This window comes from Cetorhinus maximus, chromosome 21 (assembly GCF_964194155.1).
Source record: "Cetorhinus maximus chromosome 21, sCetMax3.hap1.1, whole genome shotgun sequence".
Lineage (NCBI taxonomy): Eukaryota > Metazoa > Chordata > Chondrichthyes > Lamniformes > Cetorhinidae > Cetorhinus > Cetorhinus maximus.
Window position 1 is genome coordinate 36,623,745 of NC_135899.1, and position 25,802 is coordinate 36,649,546.

Here is a 25,802-nt window from a genome sequence, read left to right on the forward strand (position 1 = left end):
GATCCCATCCCCCCACCAATTTAGTTTAAATCCACCCCAACTACATTAGCAAACCTCCCCGTGAGGATGTTGGTCCCGTTCCTGTTCAGGTGTAACCCGCCCAACTTGTACAGGTCCCACCTCCTTCAGAAATGGTCCCAATGCCCCAGGAATCTAAAGCCCTCCATCTTGCACCATCTCTCTAGCCACGCATTCATCTGCTCTATCCTTCTGTTCCTATACTCACCACTGCGTGGCACCAGGAGTAATCTGGAGATTACTACCTTTGAAGTCCTGTTTTTCAATTTCCTACCTAACTCCCTGAAGTCTGCTTGCAGGACCTCATTTCTCATTCTTCCTATGTCATTGGTCCCCAACATGGACCACGACCTCTGTCTGTTCCCCCTCCCCCCTTCAGAATGCCCTGCAGTCGTTCCGTGACACCATTGACCCTGGCACCCGGGAGGCAACATATCACATCTATGGCTGCAGAAGTGCCTGTCTACTCCCCTCACTATTGCCCTTCCACGCTTCTTCCTCCCACCCTGAGCAGCTGGACCACCCACAGTGCCATGGCCTTGGCTCTGGTTGGCCTCGACAGAGGAACCGTCCCTCTCACAGTTTTCCAAGGCCGAAAAACAGTTTGCGAGCGAGATGAACTCGGGGGATTCCCTCACTATCTGCCTGGACCCCTTCTTCTGTCTGGCGGGCACCCATTCCCTCTCTGCTTGCACTTCCTTAAGCTGCAGGGTGACCACATCCTGAAACGTGCTATCCACGAACCTCTCAGCCTCATGAATGCACCGTTGTGCCCCCAGCTGCTGCTCAAGCTCCAAAACCTGGAGCTCGAATTGCTCCAGTCGGAGGCACCTCCTGCACACATGGTCATCCAGACTGCCAGGAGGGCCTAGGATTTCCCACGTAGTGCAGGATGTGCAAATCATGGGACTGAGCTTCCCAGACTCATCTTTACTAAATAGAAGCAAAAAACTGTGGATGCTGGAAATCCAAAACAAAAACAAAAATACCTGGAAAAACTCAGCAGGTCTGACAGCATCTGCGGAGAGGAACACAGTTAACGTTTCGAGTCCATATGACTCTTCAACAGAAGAAAGGCTTCAGCCCTGCGTGATTTCTCCCCTGCGTGATTCCTCTGATGTCTCAGGAGGCTCAAAGACACCACGAAAGCTTTAGCATGAATCTCACACTTGAAGGGTTTCTCTTCCATGTAACTGTCTTTGAGTTAACAGAGATTGTAACAGATGTACCTTGGGTATTAGAGATCTTGAGAATTCCCTCCTTATACCTCCCTGATTCTTAATCACTCTCCCCTTCTTTAGGACCTTCCTTAAATCCCACCTCTTTAACCATATTTTTGGCCATCCCTCCTAATATCTCCTTCTCACATTCTCTCCAATCCTCAAGGTACTGACCTGGGGTACAGACTGTGGACATTGATTGGCCTCTAGTGCTCTGTTCGAGTGGCCGTTCAGCATGTGTAGACCCAGACAGTGAATGCTGTGAGACAATGGAGACTGTCACAGCCGAGACACATCCTGCCCTCCCTCTGACTTCCCAGCTGGGGTCACTGATGAGGAACTGGATTCCTGGCTGATTCTCCCCCTCCATAGACCAGAGATGCTGAGGCTAATTGAAGACCCTCCATTACTACCCCAGAAATGGCTCCTCCCCCGGGTGCTTGTGCTGGTAGATTAGCCTTTCTTACCACTGAGTATCTGCCTTCTTGGTCAGAGTGAGAGTCAGTGAGTGACTTGTACCTGACGCTGCACTGAAAGGATGCTGAGTTTATACAGGAGCTTCTATACATATTGATGTCTTCTTTTGGTGATGCTTGGTGATCTGGGCAAAGGTTAAATTGACCTTTTTGATGTGGGAGAGGTTTGAGACAGACACTGCTAAGACAGACAGTGCTTTGGAATGACAGCTCACCTGTGAGAGCACCGGAGGGTAAACAACACAAACAACCCTCAGTGGAACGGAAGCAGGTGACCCGGCTCCAAGTCCATGTGGAGATGTCGGTGTATGGAGAGAGTACATAAGAACATAAGAACTAGAAGCAGGAGTAGGTAATTCAGCCCCTTGAGCCTGCCCCGCCATTCAATACAATCATGGCTGATCTCATTTTGGCCTCAACTCCAATTTCCCGACCTCTCCCCATAACCTTTCAACACAGATTCAAGACCCTTTGAGAAAAGTAATTCCTCTTCATCTCTAATTTAAATCTACCACCCCTTAGCTTAAAACTATGGCCTTTCGTTCTAGAATGCCCCAGAAGGGGAAACGTCCGATCCATGTCTACTTTGTCTATCCCCTTTAACATCATATATACCTCAATTAAATCTCCTCTCATCCTTCTAAACTCTAGCAAGTATAGGCCTAAACTGCTCAATCTCTCCTCATAAGACAAGCCCCGCATCTCTGGAATCAATCTAGTGAACCTCCTCTGAACCGCCTCCAGTGCAACTACATCCTTCCACAAGGGGACCAAAACTGTGCACAGTACTCCAGGTGCAGTCTCACCAATGCCTTGTACAGTTGCAACAACATTTCCCTATTTTTATATTCTATTCCTTTAGCAATAAATGCCAAAATTCCATTTGCCTTCCTTATTATCTGCTGTACCTGCATACTAACTTTCAGCGATTCATGCACGAGGACCCAGATCCCTCTGCACTGAAGCATTCTGAAGTTTCTTTCCATTTAAATAATAAGTCGCCTTTTTATTCTTCCAACCAAAATGGATAACCTCACACTTATTCACGTTAAACTCCATCTGCCAAATTTTGGCCCATTCACCTAACCTGTTCATATCCATTTGTAAATTTCTTATTTCTTCATTGCAACTTACTTTCCCACCTATTTTGGTGTCATCTGCAAATTTAGCTATAGTACCTTCTATCCCTGAATCCAAGTTATTAATATAGATTGTAGTTGGGGCCCAAGAACTGTGGCACCCCACTAGTTACAGCTTGCCATCCAGAAAAAGACCTATTTATCCCAACTCTCTGCTTTCTGTTGGTTAGCCAATCCTCTATCCAAGCTAATATATTACCTCCAACTCCGTGTGATCTTATCTTGTGTATCAATCTTTTGTGTGGCACCTTATCAAAGACCTTCTGGAAGTCCAGATATACTACATCTACAGGAGTAGGTGAAATAATCCTGGCACACGTCACACTGGAAGGGTTTGTCTCCCATGTGAGCTCACTGATGTTCCAAGAGGTCCAACAACTGTGTGAAAGCTTTATTACAGAACTCACACCGATAGGGTTTCTCCCCTGTGTGAGTGTGTTGATGGACTAGGAGATACACTGACTGTGTGAAAGCTTTGTCATGTTGAATCGTGACACAACTACGAGAACACTGACTTGTTAGAAGCAAAACTATATTTATTCAAGCATGCTTGGGAGTAGGCTGCTCAGGACACCACCCGTGGTTCCTAGTCAGTCTACTACCCTAAACAGAGAATCCAGCGTCGTTTATACTGCTCGTAACAGGAAATTCATACCATATAAGGTCTGTACATCAGGAAATCACAGTTATGTCATGGTTAGCACGATCAAAGGGAGAATGCAGTAATACAATTACAGGCAGATGGTACATTTCACAATAAGACAGGAGACAGTTTAACTACAACTATGTAGTTAAAGATTACATAAATTACCACATCAGCAGATTTAATCTGGGCACCATTGTTTCGTCTAGCACATAACAGGACGCAGTTGTAACCACAAACTTTTCAAAGATACTCCTCGTGATTAGTTTACACTGCTTGATTAGTTTACATCATTCCTTACTGCAATTTAATCACTTTTAGATCATTTAACCCATTAGACACTTTAGCTGACTAAAGCTCTATTCCACATTTCCTCCCTTTTGTCCTTTAAAGGACAATCCTTACAGTCTTTCATATTCAGACCGGTGGGTATTAACCTCTAACAAGGACAAGTCTTTCTTAAGTCAGTTTACTGTCCAGGCATTAATCTTTTTCTTTAAGACAATCACAAGGATGATTAAAATGACTACAACCAATGCTTGGAGGATTAGTAGGACATGGGAAAATATTCTCAACCAAGGGTGCACATTTACATTCATACCCCAGTTCCATATTCTCTCCCACCATGATCCTGCTCTCAAGAGTTCTTCTGCGTTGTCCTGTTCTGACTTAATCTTTTGTTCCAATTCACTCCATTGCTGACTTATATTTTTCGCTTCCCTTATCAATTGTTCCCAATCCGGAACATTCAGAGGTGGGATGGTAGGCAGTGGATTTGGCATAAATTTATGTATTTCAGCATCATTATCCACCCTTACAATGTTGGCTTCTATTTCTATATCCTTTGTTAGTGGGTCTATGCTATTGCTCCCAAAGGTCAATTGTTCCTTAGGGTTTTTAATAATCACATTGTGGAACACACATTTTATTTCGTACTAGGTAAGTCAAATTTGTAGTTACTACATAATAATGAGTTGCATTATGTGTCTTAACAAAGTGCGACCCTTTATGTTTGGTGGGGTTAACTTGTATCTTACAATCTTTCCAGTGATGCAGCCCACACATCCTCTCGTTCATAAGGGCATAGTCTGGACACAGCCATATGTCCTCCATCCTCTGGCATCTGTCTCTCTGTAATCCCTTTGTAATGTTTTCCATCACCACCGCCCATTTGGGTGCTTCTGGTATTGTTAGCCACACTTTTTCCTTTACCCAGCCTATATTCTCAATTCTATATAATCATGATAGTATTATCCTTAGTTTTTGGTATATGCAAAATCATTCCTAAAATTATCTCTCTCTTTGCATTATTCTTAGCGCAATGAGGAGTGCGGGTTGTTAGGGAGACATCCTTAACATTCGTCAAGGGGGATCCTGTCCATTTCTGTAAAGCCCTTTCTCCTATCCAATCTGGTACTTGATGGGTTTTAAGCTGTAGTAAATTTTTGTCCACCTGAGCCAGCATCCAAGACCCATAAAAGGTGCATCCAGCATCCCTTGTTTCGTTCGTTTCCTCACCTTCCTCCCGCTCTATCAGTGCATTTATTATATTTGTTACTGGCTTCAGGCGTTTTAACCCTTCCTGGATAAGGACAGTTCATTGCTTGCTAGTGTGGGCTGATTCTCCTTGGACATTATATTGTTCCTGAACTATCTGTTTCATATGGGTCTTTAGTTCGTCAATCTCTGTTTGCAACACACCTATATCTAAGGTATTTACCGTGGTAGTTCTTGTTAGAAGCAAAACTATATTTATTCAAGCATGCTTGGGAGTAGACTGCTCAGGACACCACCCGTGGTTCCTAGTCAGCCTACTACCCTAAACAGAGAATCCAGCATCGTTTATACCGCTCATAACAGGAAATTCATACCATATAAGGTCTGTACATCAGGAAATCACAGTTATGTCATGGTTAGCACGATCAAAGGGAGAATGCAGTAATACAATTACAGGCAGATGGTACATTTCACAATAAGACAGGAGACAGTTTAACTACAACTATGTTAGATAAAAATTACATAAATTACCATATCAGCAGGTTTAATCAGGGCACCATTGTTTCATCTAGCACATAACAGGATGCAGTTGTAACCATAAACTTTTCAGAGATACTCCACGTGATTAGTTTACGCTGCTTGATTAGTTTACACTGCTTGATTAGTTTACATCATTCCTTACTGCAATATAATCACTTTTAGATCATTTAACCCATTAGCTGACTAAAGCTCTATTCCAGTCACACACCTCGCACCTTAAGAGTTTCTCCTCTGAATCCTCTGGTGTCTCAGGAGGGTCGAAGATGCACAAAAGCTTTATCGTAAACCTCACTCTTGAAGTGTTAGTCCCCTGTGTGGATTATCTGATGCTGCAGGAGGCTCAATAACTGCGTGAAGGCTTTTACACAACCTCACACATGAACAGCTTCTCCCCCTGTGTGATTGCGTTGGTGTCTCACCAGCTCCGATGATCGTGCAAAGCCCTTATTACATACCTCACGCCTGAAGGGTTTCTCCCCTGTGTGAATCCTCTGGTGCATCAAAAGCCTCGTGGATGTTGTGAAAGCTTTATCGCAAACCTCGCACTTGAAGGGTTTCTCCCCTGTGTGGATTGTCTGATGTCTCCTGAGGCTCGATAATTGTGTGAACGCTTTGTCACAAACCTCGCACATGAACGGTTTCTCCCCTGTGTGAATGCGTTGGTGTACACGGAGGCTTGGTAACTGCGTGAATGATTTGTTGCACACCTCACATGTGAATCGCTTCTCCCTTTTTTGAATGCCCTGGTGTTTGCAGAGGGCTGATGAGTATGAGAATGATTTGTCGCACACCTTGCATGTGAACGGCTTCTCTCCTGTGTGAATGCGCTGGTGTATGTGGAGATTTGATGACTGCGAGAATGATTTGTCACACACCTCACACTTGAATGGTTTCTCCCCTGTGTGAATCCTCTGATGCCTCAGGAGCTCGGAGGATTCAGTGAAAGACGTCTCACAAATCTCACACCTAAACGGTTTCTCTCCTGTGTGAACGCTCTGGTGCATCAGAAGCTTTGTCGACGTTCTGAAAGCTTTATCACAAACTTCACATTTGAAGGGTTTCTCCCCTGTGTGGATTCTCTGATGGATCAGGAGGCCAGCTAACTGTGTGAAGGCTTTGTCACAATCCTTGCACGTGAATGGTTTCTCCCCTGTATGGATGCGTAGATGTACACGAAGGTTCGATGATTCCGAGAATGATTTCTGACAGACCTCGCATCTGAATGGTTTCTCCCCTGTGTGAATACGTTGGTGTGTGTGGAGGTTCGATGACTGCGAGAAAGATTTGTTGCACACCTCACATGCAAATGGTTTCTCCCCTGTGTGAGTACGCTGGTGTTTGCGGAGGGTCGATGTCTGAGAGAATGATTTGTTGCACACATCACATATGAATGGTTTCTCCCCTGTGTGAACGCGCTGGTGAGCGCGGAGATGCGATCCGTCCGACAATGATTTGTCGCACACCTCGCACTTGAAAGCCGTCTCCCCTGTGTGGATTCGTTGATGTCTCACGAGAGTTGATAACTGTGTGAAGGCTCGGTCACACACCTCACATTTTAATGGTTTCTCTTCCATGTGTCTGTTCAGCAGATGCAACTTGTGTGTTAGATCTTATGAACCTGTGGGGTCCTCCTCTTACACCTCACACTTGAACAGCCTCTCACCTGTAGGTTTATGAGGCTCAATGAATGATTGAAGCTCTCACCACACTTGGAGCTCAATCACACTTCTTCCCAGCCTCACCCTGACCGATCACCCACAGACAAACATTTGGAAAGATTGGTTCTGATGGAAAGCTGAACACCACTGACCAGTTTCAGATCTGATGATAAATCAAAGCTCCCCTGACCCGACCGATTTCCAGATGATGGTTTCAATGCCCAATCTTCTCTATGTTGAGCAATGTTATGAAGGAATTGGATGTCTTCCCACAGTTCTGTAGTTGTTCCTTGGATGATGGTCAGGAACTATCTGTGGTGTCTATCCTCTCTGTATTCTCTGGTGTAGTACGGTGCAATCCTTCTGTAAAATAGGAAAAGGAAACATGATTTCCTCCAACTCCCTTTCCTCCTTTGCTGCTCAGTTAGAGACTGTTCCACAGTGACTGCCAATCTGCTATTCCTCACTTGACTGTCACACACCCTCTGTTTCCAGCAGGAACACTGGATAGTGACCAGGAGCAGACAACGTGGCTACTTTCTTTCCTCCGCCCAGCTCCCATCTTCCCAGGCTTTTGGGAAAGGCCGCGCCCTTCAGGTAAAATCTTTAAAGAAGGCATTAAAAAGAATTGCAATAAACCTGTCTCCAGGTACAGCAGCCAAATTGCTCTGGTGCTGGATGAACAATCCAGAGATTGTGAATTCAAATTCAACCATGGAAAGTTACACACATAGAATTACAGTGCAGAAACAGGCCATTCAGCTCAATTGGTCCATGCTGGTGTTTATGTGTCACAAGAGCCTCCTCTCACCCCTCTTCATCTCACCCTATCAGCATATCCTTCTGCTCCTTTCTCCCTCATGTGCTTATCTAGCTTCATCTGAAAGGCATCTATGCTATTCACCTCAACCACTCCGTGTTGTGAAACTGAATTTAATAAATTTTGGAATTTGTGAAATTGAATAAAAAGAAACTGGAAACAGAAATATTGTCCTTCAGGGAAGGAAACCTGCTACAACTGCCTGGTCTGGTCTACATGTGACTCCAGTCCCGCACAACATGCTCGACTCTGAACTGCCCTCTGAAGTGGCCGAGGAAACTGATAAACAATCACTATAAAGTCCAATAATAAGAGGAAAATGGCTGTCCAATCAGACAGCCCATTCCAAATCAAAAACCACACGTTGCAGAGAAATGTTTTCCCTCAGTTCACCTGATTCTTTACCCAATCATCTTTTATCTGTAACCTCTAGTTATTGACATTTCTGACAATGGTAACAGTTTCTCTTTATTTACTCTGTTTAAACCCTTCGCGATTTTAAACATCTCTAACAAATCTCCTCTTAACCTTCTCTGCTCTAAGGGAAACAAACCCAGATTCTCCGTTCTATCCACATAACTGTAATCCCTCAATCCTGGAACCATTCTAGTAAATCTCTTCTGTACCCTCTCCAAAATTCAGAGATAGGGTGGTGGGAGGTCTTGGAGGGATTTGAAAAGACAGGAAACATCCAGATCCCAACACACACACACAGAACTCAACAATAGGAAATCAGTAAGAATCCTCAGACACTCTGCACCTCCCAGATAATTACACCTCACCTTCTCATATTCAATAATGATCCATCAACAAAAGTCAGCCTGTAAATCAGAAGGGAAATGCTTCCAATAAACACACTCAATATCCAACACTCAGCTCCAGGCAAACAGTTCAGCACAAAGCACCGAGTAAACAGCTCTCTCAGCTGGATCTTCTCACACAGCATAAGGGGCATTTCCACACCTGATTCCCCACAGGATAGTCAGGCTGCCTGAAGATTAGTGTGGATATTATGTGATGTAATTATTATAAATTGTGTTCCTTCACTCACCATCTCCTGAGTTGGTTTTGAGTCCCTACAGGAAGTGAAGCAGCTGTGGAAGAGGAAGAGGAGGGAATGGACAGAGTGGGTGGGGCTCTCTGATTGACGTCTCTCACAGCCAATCCAAATATTTCTGGAGTAACAGGAGTTTCCTGCAACTTGGGAAACTGACCGGTGAAACGCAGGCGACTTAGAAACATAGAAACTAGGAGCAGGAATAGGCCATTCGGCCCTTCGAGCCTGCTCCGCCATTCATTGTGATCATGGCTGATCATCCCACTCAATAGCCTGCTACCGCTTTCTCCCCATATCCTTTGATCCCTTTCGCCACAAGAGCTATATCTAACTCCTTGAAAACATACAATGTTTTGGCCCCAACTACTTTCTGTGGTAGCGAATTCCAAAGGCTCACCACTCTCTGTGTGAAGAAATTTCTCCTCATCTCAGTCCTAAATGGTCCACCCTGTATCCTCAGACTGTGACCCCTGGTTCTGGACTCCGCCACCATTAGGAAAATCCTTTTTGCATTTACCCTGACTAGTCCTGTTAGAATTTTATAGGTTTCTATGAGATCCCCCCTCATTTTTCTGAACCCCAGCGAATATAATCCTAACCTACTCAATCTCTCCTCATATGTCAGTCCTGCCATCCCAGGAATCAGTCTGTTAAACCTTCACTGCACTCCCTCTATAGCAACTAGATCCTTCCTCAGATAAGGAGGCCAAAACTGCACACAATATTCCAGGTATGGTCTCACCAAGGTCCTGTATAATTGCAGCAAGACATCCTTGCTCCTGTACTCAAATCTCTCGCTATGAAAGCCAACATACCATCTGCCTTCTTTACCACCTGCATGCTTGCCCTCAGCGACTGGTGTACGAGGACACCCAGATCTCATTGCACATTCCCCTCTCTCAATTTATAGCCATTCAGATAATAATCTGCCTTCCTGTTTTTGCTACTAAAGTGCATAACCTCACATTTATCCACATTATACTGCATCTGCCCTGCATTTTCCCACTCACTCAGCTTGACTTTGAGCAGCAGATCAGGTGGGGATTTAAATTTGTCATTGTCCCATCTGAATAAAACCTCACTTATTGCAGCTGCTGTCTCAGTTCCCCTGGTAAACGTTTCACAAAGATTTCCAGTGTGGGAATAGCATTCTTCATCCTCAGACGCTTTCAAACTGACAACATCAGTGTGGGATGTGTAGCCTCGGATGTGTTTGACAGATCAGAAGAGGAAGACCCACAGCATCCAAGGCAGCGATGATGTGAAGTGGTGGTATCAGCACATGCATAGAAGCGAGGGGCACAGGAAGGAGCAGCAGAGAAGAGAGGGGAGAAAAGATTGACTCAGTCATTGGGGTAGTGACTGTGACTCAGAGATTGGCACCGTGACTCGGGGAGTGATACTCACTCCTTGCCAGACCTCTCTGCCGGCCTCTCACCCTCACCTGTTATCACACTCTGTGCCTGACCCCTCACTATGCTGCTCACCTCTTGCCTGACCTCTCTTCCAGGATTTCGGAGGTGACAACAAATTCAAGGACTTTGGAGAGGAAAGGGAGGTTGGAGATGGGATGGTAGTTTGCAAGGACAGAGGGGTCAAGGGTTGGTCTTTTAAGGAGAGAGGAGCAACATCAGGAGAGAGAACCATGTACAGTATCGGCTAACATGAGGACCAGGAGGAGACAGAGAAAATATCTGAAGAGAGAGAACAGTGAACAATATCAACTAACGCGGTTCACTCACACACCTGGATCAGGATCAATACTCACCAGCCTTACTCACTCAGACGCTCCTGTATGACTGACCTTAATGTCATCGGATGCCATGTTTGGGAGCTAGACCCAGGCAAATGGGGGAGAGAATCCTCCAGACACAGTGCATCTAGTGGTGGGAGGACACACTGCAACATTGCTGGCTTTATAATAGGGAGAGAGTCCTCTAGACAGCGCATCTAGTGGTGAGAGGATGCACTGCTGACCAGTATTACTGAGAAATACCTGGGATTTTCAGACAGTCAATGGTTGTTCTGGAGTGTGGCTCTATTTGAGTCAGTGGGATTTAGGATGTTTGGGTTTTTGCTTGATGTGGGGATCCTCTATCAGTACCGAGTCTGTAGGTTGTTCCTCACTCCGGGAGTCTGCCCACTTTTCTCCATCAGTTTCACTTCTCTAGACACCAGGAATTGTACCACCTTTCACAGCTTCAGGAACCCAGACACAAAGACAACACTGACACCTGCAGCTCTAACTAGTTACCACTTTAAATCAAACCAAACTTTCAGGCTGCCAGTTTACAGGGGGAAAGCATTCTGTACACAGCCTTAGGACTTAACCCCTTAGAAACTGAATCCCATACAACAGAAATATTATATATTATTGTCAGCCGTTACTTTGTCTCTAGAGCACTCTCGTCTCTAAGTCAAAATGTTGTGGATTCAAGTCTCACTCCAGAGACTTGAGCACCGAGGCTGACACTCTAGTGCAGTAACTGAGGGAATGCTGTATGGTCAGTGGTACTATCTTTCAGATGAGTTAAACCAAGGCCCCATCTGCCCTCTCAGGTGAATGTAAAAGATCGCATGACAGTATGTTGTAGAAGAGCAGGGGAGTTAGCAGATTGCTTTTTGTGAGAGCTTGCTGTGCACAAATTGGCTGCCACTTTGCCTTCATTACAACAGGAACGACAGTCCAAAAAGCCGTAAAGTCCTTTTGGATACTGTGTTCATGAAAGGTGATGTAAAAAAGCAAGTCTTTCTTTCTTAGGGAAACATTATGCTTCCTGTGAACAGGAAATAATAAACCCATTGATGGAGAAAGTATATCAGCCACAGTGACACTGACCAATATATTGTGTACAGGACTCGTTTTGTAGGCTCCTGAGTGTTTCAGTGAATGGGAAAACACCTTGCTGACAAATCAGGTAGTTTGAGTTCAGCTGTAAAAACTGAATTTATTGTGAGTTATAAATTTAGACAAAGATTGATTCAACTACAGACAAACAACACAATATTCAGCTTACGCCAAATGTTGAATCAACCAAATTAACAAAACATTTGAAAATGACTCAAGATCGTTCCCAGAACATGAAATGAATCTTGGAAGAGAGTAAGGTGAACATATCACACTGTTATTACATGGAGGTATGAACTCAGGTCTGTAGAGACTCACCCCCACTCCCTCACCATACTCAGGATAGTAGTCCTCCCAGACAGGAGAGTACAAACATTCCCCATGGTATTAGTCAAACAGCCGTCACCTGAAGAGGATCTATCTATAATTCACATCACCAACTAAAGCAGGGTTCGATTCTACCCCATACCCACACCTGAGAGCTGGCTCACTTTACTAACACACACACACTCTCATCAAGGGAAACTCTCTCAAAGTACTACAGACAGAAGTTTCTTTAAAATCCCTGTGCTTTAGTCTGGCTCCCAATTCCGATGGTCAGAAATGACACCGAACTTTAGTGGTACAGGATAGAGCTCATTTCCATCATACAAACCCACCAATGGTTACAGAGACCCGGTGGTCACATGGGTGCATGGACCAATCAGTTTCCATTCCTGGAAGACCATCTTCCCCCAGGTGAGTTGGACAGCGCTTTCTAATTCCCAACTCTCTGTCCTTTGAACCTCCATTCACCACAATGCTTCTGTAGCCGTCAATCTGGTTTAACCACGCCCTCATATCCACCTTCTACATCCTCGTTCCCAAGCAAACCTTTCTACTCTTTCTTCATGGTTGATCTCCCTGCTTCTCAACTCCAAGGGGTGAAGATTTGAGCATATCTGGTACACAACTGGTTTAGCCATCCATCGCCAGATCTGACTGGACCACATCAAGCACTAGTGGTCCTACTTTCCTCTGCCAAAACTGCTCATTACTCCAGGACCATCCTGAAGAGAAAAGATAACACACAACTTCTCCTCCCCAAAACCAACTATGTCCTTGTGGAAGTTATGTTCCATCTGTACAGAGCTCTCTTTAGACCCTATCTGGAGAACTGTGTTCAGTTCTGGGCACCGCACCTCAGGAAGGATATATTGGCCTTGGAAGGAGCACAGCGTAGATTCACCAGAATGTTCCTGGGGCTAAAAGGGTTAAATTTTGAGGACAGGTTGCACAGACTGAGCTTGCGTTCCCTTGAAGGTAAAAAATTAAGGGATTATCTTATTGAGGTGTTTGAGATGATTAAACGAGTTGATGGAGTAGTTAGCGAGAAACTTTTCCATCAAAAAAATCGCCTACTTCCCCTTCTGTAACAATCATCCATTTCCAACATTAACACCCCTGCCTCCACCGCAGCTACCCGCATTAGTCCATCTGCTGTTGAAATCCTCATCCATGCTGTTGTTGCTTCTAGACTAGACTAGACCATTCCAATACAAAAATAAAAATACCTGGAAAAACTCAGCGGGTCTGACATCATCTGCGGAGAGGAACACAGTTAACGTTTCGAGTCCGTATGACTCTTCAACAGACCATTCCAATGTTCTCCTGTCCAGCTTCCCATCTTCCACCCTCCATAAACTTCAGGTCAGCTAAAATTCCGTGGTTTCTATCCTAACTCACACACCAATGACCCCTGTGCTCGCTGATCTACACTGGTTCCCAGTCTCCCAGTGCCTCCAATTTAAAATTCTTATGCTCCAGTACAAATTGCTCCATAGCCTCACTCTCTCCCTATCTCTGTCACCTCTTGCCCCATCTCCCTCCGAGATCTCTGCGCTCCTCCAATTCTGACCTTTAGTAGATCCTCCCACCACCACTCCCTTCACCTGACCATTAACAGCCTGGTCATCCAGGCTTCATGCTCATGAATTCCCTCCTTAAACCTCTCTGCATCTTTATCTCTCTCTCCTCCTTTAGGACCCTCCTTAAATCCTGTGACTGTGTCTTCATACCTCGTACCATTCCCGGCATTCTACCCATAGCACATTCTTCCTTCTCAGATAATACAATTCCGTCTTGAATTCTTCAATTGAATCTGCCACCACCACACTCTCAGGCAGTGCATTCTGGATCCTAATGACTCGCTGTGTGATAAGTTTTTCCTCATGGGCAGAGAGGTAAGTGGCAGAGAGAAAGCCAATGCTGCTCCTGTCTATCAACCGGTTTGCTGACAATCAGGGAATGAGGGTTGTGCTCGGCTGTGAGATTGTGATGGAATACAATCCTGCTGCTGCTGATGGCTCACTGCACCTCATGGATACCCAGTTTTGGGATCTGTCCTTAGTCTACTTCCCTAGTGATGATTAACATGGTGAAGCACTCACTCATCACTTGGGAGGGAAAAGGTAGTTTTCCTTCAACTTGTTTGACCTGAGGCCATGAGACTCCATGGAGTCAATATTGAGACTTCCCCACCTGCCAGTGGGATGGGACATACCCAGGGATGGTGACGGAGAAGTTTGGGATGTTTCCAAATTGATATGATTCAGTAAGTATCACTGCTACTTGACCAGTCTGTGGGGCAGCTCTCCTCACTTGGGTACTTGTCCTCAGACCTTGGTAAGAGAGATTTTATAGATTTCACTGGGCTGAGATCACCTTAATCTTATTCTGACAGGATTGTCCAAATCTATCTGATTTTCCTCTTATTATTGGACTTGTACTGATTGTTTAGCATTGTTTGCTCGGCCACTTCAGAGGACAGTTCAGCACCTGCAGTGTTGTGTAGGGCCAGGGTCACTTGTAGACCAGACCAGGCAATTGTAGCACTTCCCTGAAGGACAATATTTGGGGATTTTAGGACAGCCTGAAAATTTTCATGTTTTTATTTTGATTCTATTCCACAAATTCCAAAATTTATTAAATTCAGTTTCACAACATGGAATGATTGAGGTGAATAGCAAAGATGCCTTTAAGGGGAAACTGGATAAGCACATGAGGGAAAAGGTACAGAAGGTCATGCTGGGTGGACTCAGTGTGAGTGGCCTCCAAGTGTGGTGAGGGCTTCAATCATTCACCGAGCCTCGTGAACCACTGACTCATTTCTACAGGTGAGAGGCTGTTCATATGTCAGGTATGTGAGGAGGGCTCCACATATCTATAAGATCTCCTAACAAGCAAGGTGATTCTGCTGTACAACTTTTAACACAACGGCAGTTGCATGGAAGAGAAACCATTCAAGTGTGAGGTGTGTGACCAAACCTTCACACTGTCATCGACACTCATGAAACACCATTGCATTCACATTGGGAAAACCCATTCAAGTGTGTGGATTGTAACAAGGGTTTTAAATTGTCATCGGGCCTGGTGAAACAATATCTCATTCATACAGGGGCAGAAACCATTTGTGTGTGAGGTGTGCAACAAATCATTCTTGGAATCATCAACCTCCCTCATGCACCAATGCATTCACACAGGAGAGAAACCATTCCCATGTGGGTTATGCAACAAATCATTCTTGAGTTCATCGCAATTCCTCATGCACCCACATGTGCACACCGGAGGAACTGTTCATGTGTAATGTGTGCAACAAAGCATTCTTGTATTTATTGACCATCCAGGAACACCAGCGCATTCATACAGGGGAGAAACCATTCACATGTGAGGTATGCAAAAAATCATTCTCCAACACATCAAGCCTCTGCGCGCACCAACTCAATCACACAAGAGAGAAAACATTCACATGCGAGGTATGCAACAGATCATTCTCACATTCATCAACACTCCGCACACACCAACGTACTCACACAGGGGAGAAACTCCATCGGTGAGTTCTGTAATAAAGCTTTCACACAGTTCTTGGACCATCAGGAAACAAACACAGGAGACAAACCCTTCCAATGTGATGCGTGCCAGGATTGTTTCACCTACTCCTCCTCTCTCGCCGTACACCGATGTCTCCACATGGACTTGGAGCTGGGTCACCTGCTTCCATTAAACTGAGAGTTGTCTGTGTTGTTTACCCTCCAGTGCTCACACAGGGGAGCTGTCGTTCCAAAGCACTGTCTGTCTCAAACCTCTCCCATCATCAGTCCTTTCATTCCAAGAAGGCCAATTTAACCTTTGACCGGGTCGCTAAACATCAGCAAAAGAAGACATCAATATGCATAGAAGCTCCTGCATATGCACAGATCCCACTATGTCTCTGGGAGGATTTGCTCAGTCACAGGAAGTAGGTGATTCAGGAGAATGTGTGTCAGGATTGTCCCTGCTCTGGACATGAGGGAAATACTTCAATAGTTTCCACAGTGTGATTTATCTCCCTTCTTAAAGATAGTTACAATTGTCACATTCCTGAAGTCGTGGAGAGTTCTTTTTCCTCCCAAATCTGGAGGATGAGTGCATGGAGTCTCGATGTGAGCAGAAGTCCACCAGCTTTGAAGAACTTGTTTTTCATCTGTTTGATTGTTTGTTGCAGCTCTCCCACCGATGATGAGTCACTCATGGATTCTACCACAGAGACTGGAGGATAGACTGCATGGAATCAGTTGAGAAATTGTTCAAAATGTTACTTCCAGCGTTAACACATGGCATTGTCATCCTTAAGAAGAGAAATACTATCCTGTAGACAAAGTGGATGTTGTCCCTTTGACCTCGGTCTATAGTGACTTGAAAAAAGATTTACATGTCATGATGATCAGGTTGTTGGATCTCTCAGCTTTCTCTTCCCAACACATGTCCTTTAAATTCTGAATTTGTCTTTGGGTGTCAGCCTTGAGCTGTTGAAATGCTGCCTTCCTGAGTTGTGGCCTTGGGTTGTTCTGCCAGGCGATGAAGGCTGATCATTTTTGTTCCAGGAGGTTACATATTTGAGCGTCATGTGTGTCGAACCAGTCCTGGTGATGACGATGCTCCAATCCAATGGTCTGGACACAGGAGTTTAGTACAGCTGACTTTATTTGATCCCACTATTCAGGAATTGAGTTGGATGTGCGAATATTTCCCAGGCTGGTCGTGAGCTGCACCTGGAATTCCACTCTTCGGTCTGGCTGTTTTAGGGCTGAGACATTGGTCTTCTCCCTCTAGGAATTTTGGACCTTGTGATGTCTTGGTGCTGGGTGGATGTTCACCATCGATCGAACAAGTCGATGATCTGTCCAGCAGGCATCAGCCCCCTTCATGGATCGAGTGTTACAGACATCACTTAGAGCTTTGACTTGGCTTCAGACCTTCCAGAGGAACCTCCGATATGGTCTTTGTTGCCAGACAAATCCAAGAAAAATGTCGAGAACAACACCAGGAACTCTTCATTACATTGATCATCGTGACCAAGGTATTTAACTCAGTAAATCGTGAGGCTCTGTGGATTGTGCTCCAATGATTTGGATGTCCAAGAAACTTCATCACAATCCTGCAATTGCTTCATGTTGATATGACTGCAGCTGTACTGAGTGGGAGATTTGAAACAGAAGCCTTCAAAATCCAGACTGGTGTCAAACAAGTCAGTGTGATAGCCCCCATTCTACTTACAATCTACAATGACTATTTACCTCATCAAAGGTCAACTGCCTCTTTTGTCAGTATTAAATACCATCTAGATGGGAAACTGATTTACCTCAGTCGCCTATGTGCCAAAACTAAACTGACCACCATAGATAGACATGATCTACAGCTTGCAGATGACTGCAGTGTCGTTGCCCACTCTGTAGCCGAGTTGCGAACCTCTCGATCTCTTCAATTCTGCATGTGTTTGTATGATGGAAATGAGCTCCATCCTGTGTGACTAAAGTTCGGTGTCATTTCTGACCATCAGAATTGGGAGCTAGACTAAAGCACAGGGATTTTAAAGAAACTTCTGTTTGTAGTATTCTGAGAGAGTTTCCCCTGATGTGAGTGTGTGTTAGTAAAGTGAGCCAGCTCTCAGAAGTGGGTATGGGGTAGAATCAGACCCTGCTTTAGTTGGTGATGTGAATTATAGACAGATCCTTTTCAGGTGATGGGTGTTTAACTAATACTATGGGGAATGTTTGCACTCTCCTGTCTGGGAGGACTACTGTCCTGAGTATGGTGAGGGAGTGGGGGGGTGAGTCTCTACAGACCCAAGTTCCCACAGCCCATCAAACCTAAATGTAATAACTGTGATATGTTCACCTTACACTCTTTCAAGATTCATTTCCTGTTCTGGGAAAGACATTGAATTACTTCCAAATCCTTTGTTACTTTGGTTGATTCAAAGTTTGACATTAGCTGAATATTGTGTTGTTGGTTGTCTGCTCTTCTATCAATTGTCAATATAAATTTGAGACTTTGTAGTGGTTTGATACAACTGAGTGGCTTGCTAGGCCATTTAAGAGTCAACCACATTGCTGTGGGTCTGGAGTCACATGTAGGCCTAACCAGGTAAGGACAGCAGATTTCCTTCCCTAAAGGACATTAGTGAACCAGATGGGTTTTTACAACAATCGACAATGGTTTAATGGTCATCATTGAACTTTTAATTCCAGATTTTTATTGAATTCAAATTCCACCATCTGCCATGATGGGCTTCGAACCTAGGTCCCCAATGCATTCCCCTTGGTCTCTGGATTACTAGTCCAGTGATAATACCACTACGCCATCCCCTCCCCTCAAAGGAACGGGTTGTTGGAACTCCCTCCCTAACAGCACTGTGGATGTACCTACACCACATGGACTGCAGCGGTTCAAGAAGGCAGATCACCAGCACCTTCTCAAGGGCAACTAGGGATGGGCAATAAATGCCGGCCCATGAATGAATAAAAAAATTCTAACTCACATTGAATTCATTTTTTAGCTTAAAGCAAACTACCTAATTGCCCACTTAATCCGTCAATGTCCTTTTGCAACTTTCCACTCCCATCGACATTACTTACTGTGTCACCTAATTTAGTGTCATCAGTAAACTACCCCATACTGTTCCCCCATCAAAGTCTTTGATCAATATAATGAAAAGCTGAGTCTCCAGTACAGATCCCTAGGGAACACCACTGGGCACATCCTGACAATCAGAGAACATTCCCTTTATCCTTACTCTATCTCCTGTCTCCCAAACAAATTATCAACCCATGTCACAAGGTTCCCTCCAATTCCCTGCACATTCATCTTGGTGAATAATCTCCTGTGCAGAACATGATCAAATACCTTCTGGAAGTCCAGTTAGACAAACCTCCATAGACTCTGTCCAGCATGTTAATGATCTCCTCAAATTGTTTTATAAAATTGATCATTTTGGTTACAATAACTTGCTGCACAAGAATTCAATAACAGCTATAACGACCCAGAGAACATGATGAACATAAGAAATAGGAGCAGGAGTAGGCCATTCAGCCTCTACTGCACCATTCAATACAACCAGGGCTAATCTTCTACCTCAATCCCACATTATCCTCATATCCCTTATTTCCTCAGCATCCAGAAATCCATCAATCTCAGTCTTGAACATATTCAATGACTGAGCATCCACACTCCCTGGGGGAGAGAATTCCAAAGATTCACAACCCTTTCAGTGAAGACATTTCTCATCTCAGCCCTCATCGACTGACCTCAAATTCTGAAGCTTGAATGACAGGTCAAAACAAACCTTCTACAGCAACTAACCTCCAAGTGTCAGCTAGCGAGTGATATTTCCATTGTCACAGTCAGTGTAGTTCCCTTTCCTTCACACAAACTGGTTGTGAAGTCTCCTGCCTCAAACTGAGCCCGTTTATAAACTATTCTGATGTCTGATCTCACTGGGATGTACAGAATGAGAGTGAGGCTTGTCCTGTGATCACACAGTCTGACCCAGTTAAAGGGCTTTCACTTTGATTAAACAGAGCTTGTAAAACCTTTGGGAATCATTTCGGTGACAGTGGCTTATTATGCTCAAATACAGTAACGGGTTTCCACTCAGTAACAGTTGCGCCACACAAGTGCCAGGCAATGACCATCTCCAACAAGAGAGAATCTAACCATCGCCCCTTGACATTCAATTGCATTACCATCGCTGAATCCTCCACTATCAACATCCTGGGGGTTACCATTGACCAGAAACTGAATTGGACTAGCCATATAAATACTGTGGCTACAAGGGTCAGAGGCTAGGAATCCTCTGGCAAGTAACTCACCTCTTGACCCCCGCAAGGCCTGTCCAACATCTACAAGGAACAAGTCAGGAGTATGATGGAATACTCTCTCCTTGCCTGGATGAATGCAGCTCCAACAACACTCAAGAAGCTCGACACCATCCAGGACAAAGCAGCCCGCTTGATTGGCACCCCATCCACAAACATTCACTCCTCCACCACCGAAGCACAGTAGCAGCACTGTGTAGCATCTACAAGATGCACTGCAGGAACTGACCAAGGTTCCTTAGGCAGCACCTTCCAAACCCACGACCAGTATCACCTAGAAGGACAAGGGCAGCCAATACATGGGGACACCACCATCTGGAAGTTCCCCTCCAAGCCACACACCATCCTGATTTGGTCTCTGGATCAGCACTGAAGGTGCACCTACACCACATGGACTGCAGCGCTTCAAGAGGGCAGCTTACCACCACCTCCTCAAAGGGCAATTAGGGATGGGCAATAAATGCTGGCCTAGCCAACGACACCCACATCCCTCGAATGAATAAAAAGTTACAACCCAGAGAACAAGGTGCATGGGAACTGGAGTATGTGTCTCCTAACAATGATGTTATGTTGTTGTACACATTTACAGCAACAGGTGGAAGCCCTTCGCTCCCTCAATCCCAGTCCCAATTTAATACCATGTTGGCTGATCCACATCGCAAACCCATTTCCCCATCTTTTGATCTTGATCCCTTGATAAACTTCGGAACAGGTGGAGGCCATTCAGCCCCTCAAGTCTGTTCCACCATTCAATTCAATAATGACTGATTTGTATATTAACCCCATCCACCCCACTTGGTTCCATATTCCTTAAATCCCTTCCTAACAATCTCCCAATCTAATTTTACATATTATCAGTTGACATTTCAAAGCAGTAACTATATTTGGGGTGTTGAGTAAACTGAAGGAGTTAAAGGGACAATATTTTCCTGGAAAGTGGAGGTGTCATTGTTGAGAAAAGCAGAATACTGCGGATGTGGAAATCTGAAACAAAAACAGAAAATGTTGGAAAACTCAGCAGGTCTAACAACATCTGTGGAGAGAAAAAAAAGAGTTAACTTACGTTTTTTTCTCTTCACAGATGCTGTTAGACCTGCTGAGTTTTTCCAGCATTTTCTGTTTTTGTTTTAGGTGACATTGTTCCCTGGTTGATAAGTTAAACAGAAAGTTCCCTGACTGTGACGCTGTCTAGAGAAGGAGTTTTGACATTTGTTTCCAGACCAAAACTTACTCCACCCAAGATGGGACTTGAACCCACAATTGCTGACTTAGGAGGCCAGTGCCTTATCCATTAGGCCAATGGGGATGGACAAGATGGGATTGGTGATTGTAATTTTGACCCTTTATCTCGATGTAATCGCTGCCAAATTTGATGCCTTTTTGTGGGCCAGCCCTTTCTTTTCATCCACAACCAGATTGGATCAATTCCAAACATTCCAGTAATGAGCTGACAGGATCGGGATTTGCTTTTTGTGTGTCAGTAATTAATGCTGGCAAAGTGTAGATTGTATGTGAGAAGCAATTGTCTTTCCGGAAGTTTCCTTACTAGCCCTGACTCGAAGTTTCAGTGATTTTCCCAAGCCAGATTCCTGGCCACCTCTTTGACCTCGCTTTCTCACCCGGTCTCACTACTCTCATCATATCAATCACAGAGAAGGCCATCTCTGATCACTTCCATGTGTTACTCAGCACCCACATCCCCCTTCCACATTCCAGCTCTACCTCCTTCTGTATCCGTCCCTGGAAAAAACTATTCCCCAAATCACTAACAACTGCACTCTCCAAATCCCAACTGTCTAGGCCTTTGGGCCTCCGTTCACCACAACATTTCTGCAGTTCCTGATTTACTCAACCCCACCCTCACTTCCACCTGAGATGCCCGAGGCCCCAATAAAACCATTCCCCTCTCTCACCCTGGCCCTTTCCCCGGGTACAGACTTCATATCCACTCCCTTAAGTCCAAGAGACACAGACTTGAAAGGTTATCGTGAACAACTGGTTAACCATCCACTGCCAGTGGACATCCAGGGACAGTTTAGATGGAGCTTGACTCTGTATCTAACCCGTGCTGCACCATCTCTGTGAGTGTTTAATGGGACAATGTCAATGTGGAGAAGTTATTCCATCACCATTTTAAATGTGGAGAAGTTATTCCTTCAAGTTCATATCCCAGAGTTTTTTTAATGTGATGAGGGTTTCTGCCTCTATCACCCTTTCAGACAGTGAGTTCCAAACCCTCATCACCCTTAGCCTCTAGCACTTCCTGTTCAGTGTGTTTTCTTCAAATAATTTTGGAAAATAAGTGGGGAAATATCAAAATCTCCATTGAATTAACATTTCTCCTACATGTTTTTTTATATTAAACACTCTAAGGGTAAAACTGGTCTTCACCAGCTCGACTCGAGCTCACTGTGAATTGATAGTCCGTTTTACACTCCGCCCAACTGTCTTTTCCATTGTCCTCATGGTGCCTGGGAAGATGGGGTCTGGGTGGAGGAAAGAAAGTAGCCACATTGTCTGCTCCTGGTCACTATCCAGTGTCCCTGCTGGAAACAGAGGCTGTGTGACAAGCAAGTGAGGAAAAAGAAAGGACTTGCATCTGATCCCCCACACAGGATAGTAGACTGGCACTCAATGCGGAACAGTCTCTAACTGAGGAGTCAGCCCCTTCAGCAAAGGAGAAGAGGGAGTTGGAAGAAATCATATTTCCTTTCCCTGTTTTACAGAAGGATTGCACCGTACTACTTCGGAGAATACAGAGAGGATAGACACTGCAGATAGATCCTGACCATCACCCAAGGAAAACTGCACAACTGTGGGAAGACATCCAGTCCCTTCACAGCATTGCTCATCACAGAGAAGGTTGGGCGGTGAAACCATCCCCTAGAAATCGGTCAGGTCAGAGGAGCTTTGACACGTCATCAGATCTGAAACTGGTCAGTGGTGTGGAACCTTCCATCAGAACCAACCTTTCCGAAGGTTCGGCTGTGGGTGATCGGTCAGGGTGAGGCTGGGAAGAAGTGTGAGTGGTTCCAAGTGTGGTAAGAGCTTCAATCATTCATCGAGTCTCATGAACCATTGATTCATTCTTACATTTGAATGGTTTCTCTCAATAAATCTCCAAAAACACAAGGTGAATGTTGTACCACCTGGAACACAAGGTTAGCCATGTGGAAAAGAAGCCACTGAAGTGTGAGATATGCGACAAATCATTCTCACACTCATCTTACTTTCATCTACACAAACGCAGTCACACTGAAGGTATGTGAGGTGTGTGACAAATCATTCTCGTATTTTTCAAACCTCGGCTCACACCTACGTATTCACACAGTTTGTGATAAAGCTTTTGCGACATCTACAAGGCTTCTGACACACCAGAGCATTCACACCGGGAAGAAACCCTTCAGGTGTGAGGTTTGTGAGATGTCTTTCATTCAATCCTCCAATCTCCTGATGCACCAGAGGATTCACACAGGGGAGAAACCCTTTTAAGTGTGAGATGTGCAACTCAGCGTTCACACAGTCATCAACAATCATGCAATACCAACACTTTCTCACTGAGGAGAAACCGTTCAAGTGTGTGGTTTGTGACAAATCATTCTTGCGCTCGTCTCACTTTCGCATACACCAATGTATTCAAACTGGGGAGAAAAGATTCACCTGCAAAGTGTGCAACAAATCATTCTCACGGTCATCAACCCTCCATGAACATCAACACCTCCATACAGGGGAGAAACTTTTCACGTGTGAGATGTGTGATAAGGACTTTGCACAATTACCAGGCCTGTTAAAGCACCGGCTCATTCACACGGGGGAGAAGTCATTCAAAAGTGAGATGTGTGACCGAGCATTCACAGAGTCAGCGACGCTCATGAAACAGACACATCCGCACTTGATTGGCACCCCATCCACAAACATTCACTCCTTCCACCATCGACGTACAGTAGCAACAGTGTGTACCATCTACATGATGCACTGCAGGAATTCACCAAGGCTACTTTGATAGCACCTTCCAAACCCATGACGACCACCTAGAAGGACAAGGGCAGCAGATAGATGGGAACACCACCACCTGGAAGTTCCCTCCAAGTCACTCACCATCCTGACTTGGAAATATATCACATTCCTTCACCATCACTGGGTCAAAATCCTGGAGCTCTCTCCCTACACCACATGGACTGCAGCGGTTCAAGAAGGCAGCTCACCACCATCTTCTCAAGGGCAACTAGGGATGGGCAATAAATGCTGGCCCGGCCAGCGAACCCCACATCCCATAAATGAATAAAAAGGGGTGAGTGCAAGAATGATTTGACACACACCTGGCACTTGAAGAGTTCCTCTTCCATGTAACTGCCCTCATGTTAATAGTGATTGTAGTAATCTTTCCTCGAGGGAGTTAAACGCCTGCGATCCTGGTTCCCGCCGCCCGGGGCTGGGATTTACAGGTGCGCACCTCCAATTCCAGCCCCGCCCACGTGACAGCCGCTCGGGATCGCGCTTTCTCAGATTCGAACTCCCGAACGCTGAGCGCTGACCGCCGGTGCGCGCGTTGGAACTACAACTCCCATCAGGCACCGCGGGCTGTTTTTCCGTACTGCTGCTCCGCGCTGGCGATTGGGCCCATGCATTGTGGGTAATGTAGTTCCGAAAGGGCGAGTGCTTCTCCAAGCGCCTGCGGAGAACCGGAAGGAGCTTGGACCCTGAACCGTCCCGCCTCTCCTGTGACTGGCTGTGCTGTGTGATTGACATGTATATTGCGGGCGGGATTCAAATGTGTCTCCATCCCTCACTGGCTGTGAGGAATGTCGATCAGAGGGAGCACCCACTCTGTCCGTTCTTCCACAGCTGCTTCATTTCATGTAGAGACTGAAAACCAAGTGAGGAGATGGTGAGTGAAGGAGCAGAATTTATAATAATTACATCACATAATATCCACACTAATGTTCAGGACTGAATATCCAGTGAGTGAAGGAGCAGAGTTTATACAGATTGTATCCAATAATATCCACACTGATGTTCAGGGTTGAATATCCAGGGTGAAGGAAGATTCTTGTGATGTATGGTCTCTGGATAGTGTCCTGGTGGTGGAGGGAGTGGGTATTGAGTCTAATGGTAGTGGCTCTGATTAGGGAACCGGCTGTGTTCCTGATCCTGTCGGGACTCTTCAGTGTTGTAGATGTTCCCATCCATGTGAGTGGTGAATATTCCATCACACTCCTGACTTGAGACTTCTCGACAGTGGGGAGGATTTGAGTGGTCTGGAGGGGAGTTCTCCCAGCATCTCAGGAGGAGGCTGGCTTTGATTATCCACTCACTATTTTTAGCTGAAGAAACTTTAACATTTGTGCCCTGCACTCATGAGCTGGACTCCAACATGGTTGAGAATGGAGCCACCTTGCCCTGTTACTGGACTGGTTGTTCACAATTCTCAACAAGATGTGATAGGACGACAGAGCTTTACTCTGATCTGTCGGTTGGGGGGCTGTTTAGCTCATTATTACCTGCAGCTCTTAGTGTTTAGCCTGGACTGTTAACTATACTGCCAAGTCCTGCCAAATCTATCTAGTGTTTTGATGATAATCACTGAGTGAGGGATGTGCCGGGCTGTGAAATTGTGGTGGAATACAATCCTGTTGCTGCTGATGGCTCACTGCACCTCATGGATACTCAGTTTTGGGATCTGTCCTTGGTCTACTTCCCTAGTGATGATTA

The 25,802-nt window shown here is 45.1% G+C and overlaps 3 protein-coding genes across 4 annotated transcripts in view; 2 read left to right on the top strand and 1 right to left on the bottom strand.

Moving 5' to 3' along the window:
* Positions 1 to 16,495, top strand: part of LOC144695242 (uncharacterized) — a 232,698-nt gene extending 216,203 nt beyond the window's left edge. The window contains exon 2 of the transcript XR_013579912.1: positions 16,261 to 16,495. The gene's annotated coding sequence lies outside the window, so the exon portion shown is untranslated. The remainder of the gene's footprint in view (positions 1 to 16,260) is intronic.
* Positions 2,842 to 25,802, bottom strand: part of LOC144695222 (uncharacterized) — a 579,912-nt gene continuing 556,951 nt past the window's right edge. The window contains exon 2 of the mRNA XM_078566117.1: positions 2,842 to 7,554. Within this exon, the coding sequence (XP_078422243.1) occupies positions 5,905 to 7,107 (1,203 nt within the window). The 5' untranslated portion in view covers positions 7,108 to 7,554 and the 3' untranslated portion in view covers positions 2,842 to 5,904. The remainder of the gene's footprint in view (positions 7,555 to 25,802) is intronic.
* Positions 24,953 to 25,802, top strand: part of LOC144695213 (uncharacterized) — a 288,845-nt gene continuing 287,995 nt past the window's right edge. Inside the window, exon 1 of one of the 2 annotated variants that reach the window (XR_013579902.1) lies at positions 24,953 to 24,978. The gene's annotated coding sequence lies outside the window, so the exon portion shown is untranslated. The remainder of the gene's footprint in view (positions 24,979 to 25,802) is intronic. The other variant, XM_078566107.1, reaches the window with a different exon arrangement.